Raw genomic sequence first — 13,996 nt, forward strand, 5'->3', positions numbered from 1 at the left:
TGAGTGTGACTCCAAATCCAGACCTCCATGAGTTAATCAATTTGATTTTCATTGATTTTTGTGTATTTTGTTGTCAGCACATTCAATTATGTAAAGAACAAATTATTTAATAAGCATATTTCATTCATTCAGATCTAGGATGTGTTATGTTAGTGTTCCCTTTATTTTTTTGAGCAGTGTATTTCAAAAAGAGCCTATAAACTGTAGCTAGATCTTTCTTCAACATCTTTCATCCAGGACACTGGGTTCAAGGGAAATGTTTTTCCAAAAAAATTGGTCCAAAAAATTGTACAGTTGAGCAAAACCAGGATGACCGTTAAGGCCCATACACAACTTTAGTTTAAAAAAAAAACTTTGGTTATGAGTAAAAACCAGAGCCAGAAAGGACCCCTTCCAAGTGGTGACGGCAGCCTGTGTGGTCCCGGCATGTGGCAAAAACCGGAACGGTCCGGAACACACGGGAAGGCTGTAATCTCCACTTCCCCATGTCTCTGGTGAAAACTATCACAGACATCCCCCGGGACAAGACACCCCCCATGCAGAGTTTGATGTCCAGGGTCTTCTCTGGTTCTGTTTTTTAGACCCAAAAAACTTGCCAAAATCTTTGAAAGATATATCTTTCAACTACAGGCATTTATTTCCAAGCCATTTATATGTTGATTTACAGCTATGAGAGAAAACCTATTCTGATTTAGGAAAACCACCAACCAAGGAGACGAAGCAGAGCTGTCATTTCTCTATACGCTTTGCTTGAGGCGCCTTTGATTGCAGCGAGCACTACTAGCAAGAGGGGAGCAATTCACATGACGTCGGATCACGTGACACGTGTCTCCTCCAGCGTCACTGATGCTCAAACGAGACCGGGCGGAAGTGACGCTAGCACGTGTGTGTATGTGATGAAGGAAACCGACCAGCCTGACCCTGACCAGCTTCCCCATCTTGTTTATCGCTTCATCTGGTGTTAACTCGCGCTTTATCGGAGTATACGGTGTACCGGGTGATGAAGGATGGAGGAGGAAGACACGGTGTGTATTGATGACGTCAGCAAGACGCGCCTCACACTCACGTGTTTGCCTGCTGCTGCATCTGCCACTCACTGTCTCACTCACAGCCACTGGCTATTGTCATGTTTACACGTTCTGTACACGCACACACGGAGCAATAGCACGTGCTTTTATGTCACCTCCTAGTGCTAAGGCAATGGAGTCTCCTGCCTATGGGCTCCAAGCCCTTAAGGGCACCGACCTGCATGCACAGCAGGATCCAAATGTGAGCTCTGCTTTTTCAATGGAGCTCTGTATAGTTATTAGTCTATCACCTGAGCCCTGCTTACATCTGCAATGGGGAACAGGATGGCTCCACTCATTGGCAGGCATCACTCAGCTTGTGTTGCAGCAAGATGCGGTTCACCCCTTCCACCGGACTGTGAGATGGGACCCGCTGGTAAACTCTGATTCTGAATGCTTGAGAGTGTGACCTTGAATCACCAGCCACTCTTGCAAAGCATAGCTGAGCCCTGCCAATTCACTGTGGGCCCCGGTCCACACCTGTGTGGTTTACGGGGTCTAGAGCGCCTAGGTCAACCATGAATGATCGACATGCAGTTGGTGGAAGGACGACATGAGTTTTCACTTTTTTTTTTTATGTCTGTGTCGAAATCCATCAACATTGACACCCAGTTAGTGTAAAAAGTACTAAGAAAGAAAAAAAATCATGAAAAACCCCTTTCGACCATTGACTTGTCAACCTATTGCTTATATAAACCTTTTGTCAATACTAACCTAGTGCATGTCGATCTTTTGACAATGCCGACATTTTGCCTGTTCACGTATCAACCAGAACCAGGTAGACACACACAATATTTGATTTCCTTTTTTTTTTTTTAAGGAGGGGCATCAAACTTCCAACTTGTCTGGGGTAATTGGGATGAAGTTAATGCTGCTTTCCCACTGCAGACCCGTTTTAAGTTACAGGTAATCTTAAACGGTATTTAGCATTCCCACTGCAGCAGATTACAGTTTTAAATGCCATTTAAGTACCATTCCCATTGCAGGTAAAACGTTTTAGCTCTTCAAAACGTTTTTACAACACAAAAACTTTAATGGGCTTTTCAGGGATAAAAAGGTGCACACCCACAGTTGTTTTCACATAATAAAAGGTGGGGGAGGGGCCAGTGGTGCGTACAAATCCCGCAGCCGTCAACATTTGTGCTATGTGTCGGCTCAATTTAACCCATGGTGGACAGTAAAATATACATTGCTGGCCAGTGCCAGCTATGTATATATTACTGCCTAATAACTAAATCATTGGTGCCCAGTGGTGCCTGTAATAAATAGATTGCTGGCATGTGCCAGCAATCTATATATTACTGGCTTAGGATTCTCATTGGTGCCCAGTGGTTCCAGAAATATATAGATTGCTGGCATGTGCCAGCAATCTATATATTACTGGCTTACGATTCTCATTGGTGCCCAGTGGTTCCAGAAATATATAGATTGCTGGCATATGCCAGCAATCTATATATTACTGGCTTACAAAATAAAACATTGGTGGCCAGTGCTGCTCCGTGTGGAGCAGGACGGAGGGAGGCGGGGCATGTGGCCGGACCCGGCCAGCGTCGCTAACGGAATCCAGCCGCAGCAGCAGCCAGCCGGACACAGCTAGGCAGCGTGGACAAGTGAGTATAACAGGAGGGCGGGGTGTGGCAGTGGGGCGTACCGCCGGGCTGAAAGTGGTTAATCTTTCAGCCCGGCAGCGTACACACACGGAGATGATGGCTGAAAAAATCAGCCATCATCTCTACCGTTTAAGATGCATTCCCATTGCCTCTTAAACGGTAGATTACCGTGTAAAACCCTGCTCTGAAAACGGGTTGAAATACCGTTTAACTTTAAACGGTATTTCAACTCTGGCGCTTTCCCACTGCAGCCTTAAACGGTATTTTGCCCTCAAAAATTGGCAAAATACCGTTTTAAGGCTGCAGTGGGAAAGGGGCATAAGTCTGATTTCAGCGCTTGGTGTCCTATCCCTCATCTGTACCTAATAAGAAGCTTGTATCCCATTAACCAGACCCCCTATCACAAATAATATCCACACTTCTTTTTGTGTTTGAAAGAGAAATGAGAGATCCGCCCAGACAGAGTGAAATCCCGCCCCTGGCAAGTCTGCAAATTGATCACTGATCGGCCTCTCTGTGCAAACTGATTTGCAAACCACTCGGCATCAAATTATTTTTCCAGTCAGTTGAAGTGTGCAGAACTTTGACCCGTCCACAGTTTTGCGACAGAGACAGGCTGATCCAGCCCGGCACTGACGTCTCACACCCCTAAAACGCCAGGGCACGCCTGGATTTTTTTTCACGAACACCTAGAAAACGTTGGGTTGCAGCCCAGCAGTGGCTGCTTCCTGTCAGTCAAGTAGCAGCCAGGTTGTAAATTAATTCTTCTGTCGCAACCTGGGTATTGTTACCGTACGCATGCACTGTCATTTGATTATCGCCCGGCTTGTGAATTCGCACAACTCACACAAAACATAACTCTTTTTTTTGTTAACTATATAAAATATATTTTCTACTTTTACAGGACTTCTTCAGAAATAGCAGCTAGCAACAGAGAGTTATATTAACCACTTAACTCACAAAATCTTTTCTTCACATTTCCCCCGTCCACACCTCCACTGATCGATCTCTCCATAGGGGTTCCTCACCTGCTCTCCTGAGTATATACCTCACATGCACCCGCACATTTGCATTATTAGTCATCAGCAGCCTCTGCAGCGTGATACACACATCTACAGGTAATATCTGCCATTAGCAGTGCTGTAGGGCTAATGCAATATGTCTGTGAACAACATTAGTCACAGATTTACCGGGGTGTGCACCCGCCACCGTGCCCACGATTTGTAGGCTCTACAATTGAACGTCCGACATATCGGGCATAGAGCAAATTTTCTAACGGACCATACACCAGCAGTCGCGATACCTTGACCCGCCGGCATTGCAGTTCAGCCAATCAGCAGCCAGCAATCCATTGCTGGACTTGGGAAAAAGCATGTTAAAAAGTCCCAGAGCATTGCAGACCAACCTTTGGCTCTTTAGAATGTTGTAAAACTACATATCCCAGCATGCCTTGCCACAGTTTTAACACTCCATTATAGCAAAACTGTGGCAAGGCATGATGGGATTTGTAGTTTAACAACATCCGGAGAGCCACAGGTTGGCCAGGCCTGTCCCAGAGAGGGTGGTATTTTTATATGTTTAATATCCCAGTCCCCCGATTCAGCTGTTAGGGGATTGCCCAACTACGCTGCTGGGGTACGGGCACCTTAATGCTGGGGCAGATGTATTAAGCACAGTGAAGTGATAAACTGGAAGGTGATAACGCTCCAGCCAAATCAGCTCCTTACTGTCTAGTTATAGGCAGGGCTTGCACGATGACAGTTAGGAGCTTCCACTTTATCACTTCTACATCTGCCCCTGAGTTATAAAAATGACAGAAGTTTATTGGACTTTATCCCTCTTCATCTATCTCTCTCCAACCCTTGATAAATCTCCGCCGCAAGTCTTGTATTCATAGGTCTTATTATAGTCGTTTCTTGTGCTGTTTTTTTGGAATGTGACCTTACGCTCCCAGATTAGTATCTCACTCTGTGTGTACTATCACATCAGTTTTACGAGTTTATTCCTTTTTGTTGCTTTTGGCAGAGCTTTGTGACTGCTCGGAAACCTTTTACTGACAAAACCAAAAACATTTCTGATATTATCATAATAGAAGTTCCAAACGGAACCCTTACATTGCCCCTGACCTTTTATTACATTGCTCTATCAACTGCATTTTACGTTTAATTCCAGCTTGTACTTACGTCTAATTGAAGGACTGCAGATCAAGCATCTCTTTATTATACTTTCTCTATGTATTAAAATGTTATGATGTGGATGGATGATGTTCTGCCAACCAGAATAAGAGGAAGACCTTATTAGCGGATGGCCAGAGAATGCAGCTCTGTGCCTGGCAAATTGGAAGTCTATTCACTAACGTTTTTTCTAAACATTGGCGGTCATGTGGTAATGCGGCTTACTAATAGAGGGATGATAGAGGACCATATTACAAAATATCATCTTCCCCTTGGTGTGAAAGCTGTCAGACAGGGCCCCCTTTCCTCTCCCCCTAGTGATATTTATGGCACCAGTGCTACTTGTCTTTTGTCACTTTGGGCCTGATTCAGACCCATTCGCTAGCAAGCTGGTAAATGCCGCCCACCAGAGGAAAAAACGCCTGACCCCCCCCCCCCCCTTCGGTGACCGAATGCTCGTGCCGGCCTACGAATGGATTTGTAAGCCTATACATAAATTAGCATGTGGGCGTATGGGCGAAAAAACATTCGATGGTGGCCGATGATCGATTTATTTTTCACAAATAGACCTCAATCTAGACTAACATTTACTTGCCTCGGAAATGACTGACATTTACTTGCCTGGGAAATGACCCCCTCCCCATTGGGGGTCCGTCTGCATTCCTATGAGGACACCCAGCTTTTTTTTCTGGGCACACCCACCATTTTTGTGGGCACGCCCTGGAAATGTTCCCCGCCCACTTCCCGCCCCACAGTGTGCTAACAACTCGGCAACTGGGATAGGTGTTCGCACATCTGGTCTGCGCATGCATATATTCGCTTACACGCATGCACAGACCCGAGCATTGGTCGCCGCAGAGAATTTGCAGGAGACGGAGTAAAGCTGAATCAGGCCCCTTGTCCCCTTCAGACAGATTCATGTAGGCCTAGGTTGCATTGTGGAACCTGCCTCTGTGTGGATAGCACAGAATGTACATGAGATTCTGCGTTTGCACAAGGGCATCCTAGGGTACATGGGTTATATGAACTGTGCTTTCTGCCATATGAGGTTATATGTTACTTACGTTCTCCCTGTCTTTACTAGAGGAATTATAAGGAGCCGTGTCCCCAATGTTCTGCAGTTACCTGGGGTGTCAGTGACGAAGGCAGGTTCTACTGTAAATCCTGCCACACCGTCATAGAGGTATGTACGCTTAACACTCTTACTATATGCATGTGTTCCATGATCTTATCTATGCCGGATAAATATGCTATCGTCGTAGTCAGAGGTTTGCTTTGTATTTCTCCGAAACTGCTTTGAGTTATAAAGAGCAAAACACAACCCAAAATATGATTATCGGCGCTGGTCCCTTCTAGTATTGGTCAAGTGGATTTTCCAATCTTTGTCCAGACTGCTGCTCTCAAAAAGAAGCGATTGTACCTTCTTAGAAAAAATTTGTACTCTATTAAAGAGTTAATTCACTCGGGTCTCACGAACTTTGTGAATAACTCTTCTCAGAGAGCGCTGTCTGGTCAAATAATTAATAAAACAATTTCATGACTTATTTCATAAAAGATGGTATTTTACTTTCTGATTTAGACATGATTCTATATAATGAATTAATTCAGATACACATACAATATTACATACAACAATAAAAAATTTCTGGTACTTGTTTCCTAGCACGGCGCCCATCGCATACCGCATTTAGTGGTATGCGATGCGATATTCCCGTTAAATTAACAGGAGTGCTTGTACAATGAAATATCGCATAGCAAATGGCATGTGATGCGATTTTTAATGTTAAATGCACCCCCATTGTCAACGACACCCCCACTATCAACGCCAACCCGAAGCGTGGCGAGCAGTGGCAGTACGCGTCCTCCGACCTTTTCATACCCCCACTATCCACATCGGCGTGGAGTTGATTCTAGATAGTGTGGCGAGCGGACGCGGAATATGAGCCCTAAGCGTGGCGAGGGGACGCGGAATACATGTAAAGTAATCCGTGACCGCTCGCCACGCTTCGGGCTCGGTGGTTCGCTGCGCTCACCACACTATCTAATATCAACTCCACGCCGACGTGGATAGTGGGGGTATGAAAAGGTCGGAGGACGCGCACCGCCGCCCCTCGCGGGCTCGTTGCGCTCGCCACGCTTCGGGTTGCCGTTGATAGTGGGGGTGTCGTCGACAATGGGGGTGCATTTAACATTGTAAGCACCCATTAGGGTGCTTGTACCATTAAAAATCGCATGCCGCTATATTGCATGCGATGCGATTGCGTAAGATGCACTTCGATCAAATTCGGGGGCGCGGTGCTAGGAAACAAGTACCAAATTTCTAAAAAAATAATTAATAACCGGTTAAAAAAAAAAAAACACAGGAAAAGCAATTTATATATCACCTAGTTGTATGCCGCTTAATTAAAAGTAAATCGCATAATTCCACAATTTTTTGATGGATTTTTGATGATTTAAATTCAATATATGAAGCTTATGAGGCTAAATGGTTTGAGGCATGGAAGTATAGCTTATATGAAATAAAGGCTCCTCTGTATAGTCAATGGTATATTATCCTGACAGTCACTCCATTAATTGAGCAATCAAATATAGCGGTGGGCAACAGACCATTTATTTTGTATATCACCTGCTCGATTCTTTGGCCACTTCACGATTTTAATCTCCTCTCATGGTGAGGTTTAAGTGGCTTGCAGGGGGTTCGGAGAAGCAATCTCTAAGCCAAGGGTGGGGGACCTTTAGGGGCCAAGGGCCATTTCCATTGGTTGAAAATGGCTCGGGGGCCATTTAAAAGAAAAAAAACGTACAAATTGCCTGCGGCAGCCGTCCCACACTCCGGCGGCTGCCGCAGTTTGAGACTCGCCGGGGGGGAATCTCGCGAGAGGTCGGTAACTCTCACAAGATTTCCCCTGTACTTGACTTCCCTTCGCAGCTGCCGGGAGGGTGGGCGGGCCACAAAGACCGGCTGCGGGGGCCTATACGGCCTGCGGGCCGCAGGTTTCCCACCGCTGCTCTAAGCCTTGCATGAATACCGCAGTTCTTGTCACATTCAGGAGTCCAAATACGCTCAGGGATAGCTGTGATGCGTCACACAACAAGGTGACTGTGATGCCTCTCACAACAGAGTAAAAGACTGGCTCAATTACGCGTTTCTCCGCCTTATACCTCTCGGCGGCTTCCACACCTTGTTGTGTGCACCAGCTAGGGGATTTGGAAAATATGGACCATTGGTAGATCTCGAGGACCGGTTTGGCCACCCCTGATGTACAGTCTCTATAACGGAGTAATCACTGTGATAACGTCACCTCAGTAAATACAAGTTTTCAGAGCGATAGTCTAACATATCTTGTTACTGAACTGGCACCATTGTCCTAATGTCAATGCATTTGTTTTGTGTTGGTGCAGAAAACCAAAGAAGTTGAGGATCTAGAGGTTTTCGTTAACAATGCGAAGATACAGTCCATTTCCAGAGGATTAAAGAAACAAAAAAATGGTGAGCCATGGCCATTATTTATCTTCTGCATTTACAGGAAACGGCAACGAGAGTTGTTGGGCAGCATTTATAATGGACCCCAATACTGCGCCGGGGACTCACTCAAGTATTTTTTTTTATTTTTTTACACAAAACAAACAATGGACAATGATGATTGCGTTTCCCAAATAGAAACTTAGAGAACATATTGATTACAGCTATCAGAGAACAATTAACACAGTATAATAATGAGCCTTAGTCAATGCCCCAGTTACGGGGTCCAGGACCAAGGCCCCGGAACCGGACTCTTCTGCCCTGGAGCCCGGACCCAGGATCCAGGGACCGACCTACGGGCTCAAGGTAGGTAAGTATCAGTGTGTGTGTTATGTGTGTATTAAACTTTTATTTTTCAGGGTGTCAGTGTGTTTTATTTAACTATTTTTTGTACTGTAGAACTACAAGACCCAGCGGGCCCTTTAATGCCCCGCATGCTGGGACTTGTGGTTCTCCAAGTCCCAGCATGCGGGGTAGGCTTGCTGGGACTCATAGTTCTACAGTAGAAAACAATAGTTTATATTCTTTTTTTTACACTTTACATCAGCCCGATGCCCACCGCCCAGGGGCATCGGGGACAGCCCCGGACTTTCAGCATGGGCTGGTAAGTCCTGGAGGGGGGGGGGACCCCTTCTTTGGGGGGGTCCCCACTTCCCCAGGACCCCTGCCCATGCTGACCAGCCAGGGGGTTAATGCTTTGGCCGCGGGACCTTATATAATAAGTGTCCCCCGGCTGTGGCATTACCCTGCTGGCTGGTTGGGTCTGGTGCTGGTTCTTAAAATACGGGGGACCCCTAGTCATTTTGTCCCCCGTATTTTGGGAACCAGCGCCGGACCTTGAGCCTGGTGCTGGTTTTATAAAATCCAGGGAACCCCAACTTGATTGTTCCTTTGATTTTATTATACCAGCACCGGCTTTTTGAGCCCGGGGCTGGTTATGCTTAGGGGGGGGACCGCACGCCGTTTATTTTCTTTTTTTTTTTAAACAACACAGCGCACTGTACTGAAAATGTGCCGATTTTCAGGACTGAAAATCGCACATTTTCAGGACTAAAAAAGCGCCCGAAATCGCACCATGTCGCACTTTTTTGCCGCAAATTCGCATCTCATTACATATGCGAATTCGCGGCAAAAAAATGCGATTTTTAAAGGTGCGATTTGGTGCGATTTTTTTCTTACGAAAAAAATCGCACCCTATTACATTTCGCCTAGAGTATAAGTGCACGTGTGGGCATCTCAGTGGGCACCAGGGGAACCACCGCGCATTTGGGGCATCTGATGATAGACCTCTAGGGCTGCCACTAGGAATTTTGGTGCCCGGGACTGATTTCCAGACCAATCCACCCATCTCCCCCCTCCCTTCACTCACCACACAACTCAGCATGTCCCGAATCACATGCTTCTTCAATGCAGGATGCCAGCGGCCAATTAAAATACAGCACCGGCTGGTGAGCCAATCAGAGCTTGTGTATCAGCAGCTGCTCTGATTGGCTCAAAAGCCGGTGCAGCATTTCAATTGGCTGCTGGCGTCCTGCATTGAAGAAGCATGTGAATGGGGACCTGCTGAGGGCTGAGCGCAGTACAGGCAGCACACAGCGGAGGGTTACTGTGTTCAAAATGAGCTGCCCAGGCTCTTTCAGAGGCCAGGGCGCGGGACAGCTGTATCCACAGCACCCACCTGTCAGCGTCCCTGTAGACCTCCAATCCATAGTCATTTTCATGGGGTCCAGTAAACTCTATGTAGTCCATACAATTGAATCTGCTGGAACCCAGCATATGCAATGGCTTACCTAGGCAAACTGATAATATAATCCCACTCTTCATCATCTCGTGCACCTAAATCGGGATTGGGCAACCTTCAGCCCTCCAGCTGTTGTTGAACTACACATCCCAGCATGCCCTGAAACAGTTTTAGCATGGCCAAATAGAAAAACTGTAGCAGTGCATGCTGAAAAGTGTAGTTCAACAGCAGCTGGGGGCCGAAGGTTCCCCATGCCTGGCCTAAATCAATCACCCACTTAGTGCGCAGTTTATACAGACTCAGTGGTGGAACTCCCGGAGGCAATGGAGTCATCTGCCGCCGGGAGCCAGCCTTAAATTGGGCACTGGCTCCATTACCACTGTATGCATCGGCGCTCCCCCTCCCCCCAAGTCCTCCCTCCATGGTTGGCTGCCGCTGTACTCACTGAGTGACAGCGTTCTGAGCACAGGAGAGCCAGCCAACACAGTGACGAGGAGCCGGGAGTCGGGTCGGAGACAGTCAGCAGCGGGTGCCACTCAGGGACGGATACAGAGAGAAAAGTATAGATCCGTCCCTGAGCGCAGCATACAAGCTCCCAGCATCATGGAGCGGCCAGGCCCAGCCCCACGCAGTGAATGTCAGCCCAGACTCCCACCCGGGGAGAAGCATCCCCACCGCGCCTTTCCCCGACAGGTGTCCAAACTTTGCATATATCCCAGCCACCGGCCCCCTCCGCTCTCTCCCCAGCAGCTCATCTGCGACAGCCCGCAGGAAAGGGCCAGGCTGCATCCTCTGTGCAGGCCCTGCCGAGGCCTCCCCCCGCTCAGCCGGGCCCGCAGCCAAAATCTAAATTCCTACAAGCAGTGGAGGCCTAACCCAGAAACAAGAACCACTATCAGGAGAAGCCCCAGCAGCAGCTCAGCGAGTCCAAGGAAGGAGCTGTCACCTTACACCCAGGTGGCCCCTTTGTGTGCGCAGCCCAGAATATATGGTGCAGTCGCCCATCTCCCCCTCTAGCTTTAAATGCCTGCATCTGGGCTGTAGCAGCACCCGACTGGTTACCACCATTCTCTCTTTTATCTCTCCCTGCCTGACCCCCCCCCCCCCTCACCTCATTCCTCTCTCTCTGTCTGACCCCCCTCTCACCTCATCCCTCTGCCTGACCCCCCTCTCACCTCATCCCTCTCTCTGCCTGACACACCCCCCTCTTACCTCATCCCTCTCTTTGTCTGACCCCCTCTCACCTCATCCCTCTTTTTGTCTGACCCCCCCTCTCACCTCATCCCTCTTTTTGTCTGACCCCCCTCTCACCTCATCCCTCTTTTTGTCTGACCCCCCTCTCACCCCATCCCTCTTTTTGTCTGACCCCCCTCTCACCCCATCCCTCTCTCTGCTTGACCTCACACTCACCCATCTATTTACCTGACCCCCCCCCTCTCTCTCTCTCTCTCTCTCTGCCTAACCCCCTCTCTCTGCCTGACTTCCCCTCTTAGCCCCTCTCTTACCCTAAATCCTCTCACCCCCTTCTCTCTATCCCTGATACTATCTCACTCTCCCCTTTCATTTCCTCGCTTTGCCTGATGCTCCCCTCTCTCAATGACCTTCTTTCTTTCTCTCTGACATGATTGTCTCTCTTTCTCTATCGCTCTCTTTCTTTCCCCTCCTATCTCTCATTCTCCATCTCTCTAGCTATCTATGGGGGGCCCCAACTTATATCTTGCCTCTGGGCGACATGGACGGACTTACGCCACTGCACAGACCATTTGTTTTTTGAGCACACGTTACAATTACAAAGAAACCAAATGCTGTTATCTCTTCATTTAGCTGCACTTAAATACACAATTGGCTGCTTGATCATTGTGGAAGAATATAATTGAGTTTGTACACTGTAGTTTGCTGGAAAATTATATGTAAAAACTCTTGAGTGCCATCTATTGGTTATTTCTGTTGTAGAGCAGCTATTCCCAGGCATTTCCCAGGGGGGTTCCCCATTTGCTTTAGATGAACTTACCTGCATTTTAGTTCTGCGAGACATCTTCTGCATTGTTACCTTTTCTATCAGTCGTGAAACCCAATTGGATTCCAGTTTGTATTATTTTTTAAATACACCCCGACATTGTGTGAACATCTCGCATGCCCAGAGCTGTTGCAGAAAGGACCAGACATTTGTATGTTATTTATGTGTTTAGTTTCTGAGTCTTGTGTTCTATTTTATGTGCTAACTATATTTTTAGTGATGATTCACCATACTTGTGAAAGGTTTGTGCCTTTGACCTCTGTGCTTGTCTTGTGCTAATCAGCCCTTTGCTGATGATTATTTTGTGTGTGCTCCCTCGTGCATGGGGATACGGTCATTAGGTCGACATGGGTCTAGGTCAACATGAAATTAGGTCGACATGGGGTTCTTCACTGTTTTTTTGACCCGACATGTGCCGACAGGCGGTATTTCATGCCCTACCATCCACCAGGGCGTGGTGGGAGAATAAAACAGTGTGTCGAGCGTAGCGAAGCACCGTGATCGAAGCATAGCGAGCGATGCGAGGGGATGTGTGTCGACCTAATGCCTGTGTCGACCTAGTTCCACGCCGATCTTGACCCATGTCCACCCTTAACCCATGTCGACATTGCTGCATGTCGATCTAGTGGTGTCGACCTTGTGGTGTCGACCTAGTGGTGTCGACCCAGTAGTTGTAGACCAAACGATCCACACCCCATGCATGTTGCACTCCTTCCCTGGCCTCTGGAAATGCTGTCCTAGAGCAATGTTACATACACAGATTTGTTACATATACAAATATGATTATTAAGCAATGTTTCTGGAGCTGTGCTGTGGGTTGGAGGAACTCAGAGAATCTTTACCTTTTTGTTTTTAAATGGGAGTACTTTTTCAAGGTTTAGATTTTTTGGTGCGTGTGTGTTTCATACATGCCTACCCTACCAGAAGCTGTGGGAGACATCTGATTTTTAGGCTAGTCCCCTGCAGCCCGGTGTGTGGCAATCCAGCAACTTCCCAATTCTTCACGAGAAGGGTAAGGACAAAAATTGGTTCAAAAGCGGCGACCGTGTGAAGGGGTGGGGCTAACAGACAGAAATCATGTCATTAAGCCCCACCCCCTGTAATGGCCTGTTGCGTGCTGCCTCTGTAACTTCTGTTCAGTGTTTTTAGTCATTTACTGGTTTCTCGTTTCCATTCTGTAATGCTTTGGTTTTGTTTTTTTTTGTCTTCATTTCGGACCCTGGGCAGGATGCTCTAAACCAGAAATGCTGTAAAAACCCCGTTATCTGGGCATTTACCGCATTTCTGTATTCTCTGTTGCCCCTCCGCAGTGTCAGCGCTGAGGAGGGAATCGCCAGCAAAGCTGGCGATTCCCTGCAGGAGCCTATGGGCTTCTTACCGCAGCGCTGTGTGAGAGATTCGTAACGGATCCCTCCCAGCATGCCCTGCGGCCGGCTTCGGCGCTAGGCACAGACGGACTCCCGGGTCCCAGACCCGGAAGTCCAGCATCATGGCCGCATCGCAAGGGACCGCTCTTATCACAAGAGCTGTCCCTTGCGTTAATGTTTGAGCATATGCCATTATTAACAATGCGGTACCCGGCGAAGGGGGCGTTAGAGGGCTACGGATGTTAGAACATCCCACCTCTTGTTTTGTTTAGGCTCTGGTAGCTGAAGTTCAGAACATGGGGCCCCTGGGCTATGAGTTTCACTATCCACATGGATATTGAATGGGTATAGCAACTCGTGGCTTACAATTTGTAATGTTCTGAACAAGTTAATGATGCTCTGAAGCAGCTTAATTATGTTGTTATTACAGGAAGTCTTCTGTTCTGAACTTGAAGCACGTCTGACATTTCTTTAGGCTATTAGGGAATGCTAAAACT

At 47.4% G+C, this 13,996-nt stretch overlaps 1 protein-coding gene across 1 annotated transcript in view; it reads left to right on the forward strand.

Annotated features, from left to right (window-relative positions):
- The first annotated feature begins 830 nt into the window (after nucleotides 1-830).
- The window catches only part of TAF1B (TATA-box binding protein associated factor, RNA polymerase I subunit B), a 78,481-nt gene continuing 65,315 nt past the window's right edge, over nucleotides 831-13,996 (forward strand). The window contains exons 1-3 of the mRNA XM_083178537.1: nucleotides 831-1,025; nucleotides 5,936-6,034; nucleotides 8,254-8,341. Coding sequence (XP_083034663.1) covers nucleotides 1,008-1,025; nucleotides 5,936-6,034; nucleotides 8,254-8,341 — 205 coding nt within the window. The 5' untranslated portion in view covers nucleotides 831-1,007. The remainder of the gene's footprint in view (nucleotides 1,026-5,935; nucleotides 6,035-8,253; nucleotides 8,342-13,996) is intronic.

The sequence above is a fragment of the Crinia signifera genome, chromosome 3 (genome assembly GCF_055691185.1).
Source record: "Crinia signifera chromosome 3, ASM5569118v1, whole genome shotgun sequence".
NCBI lineage: Eukaryota > Metazoa > Chordata > Amphibia > Anura > Myobatrachidae > Crinia > Crinia signifera.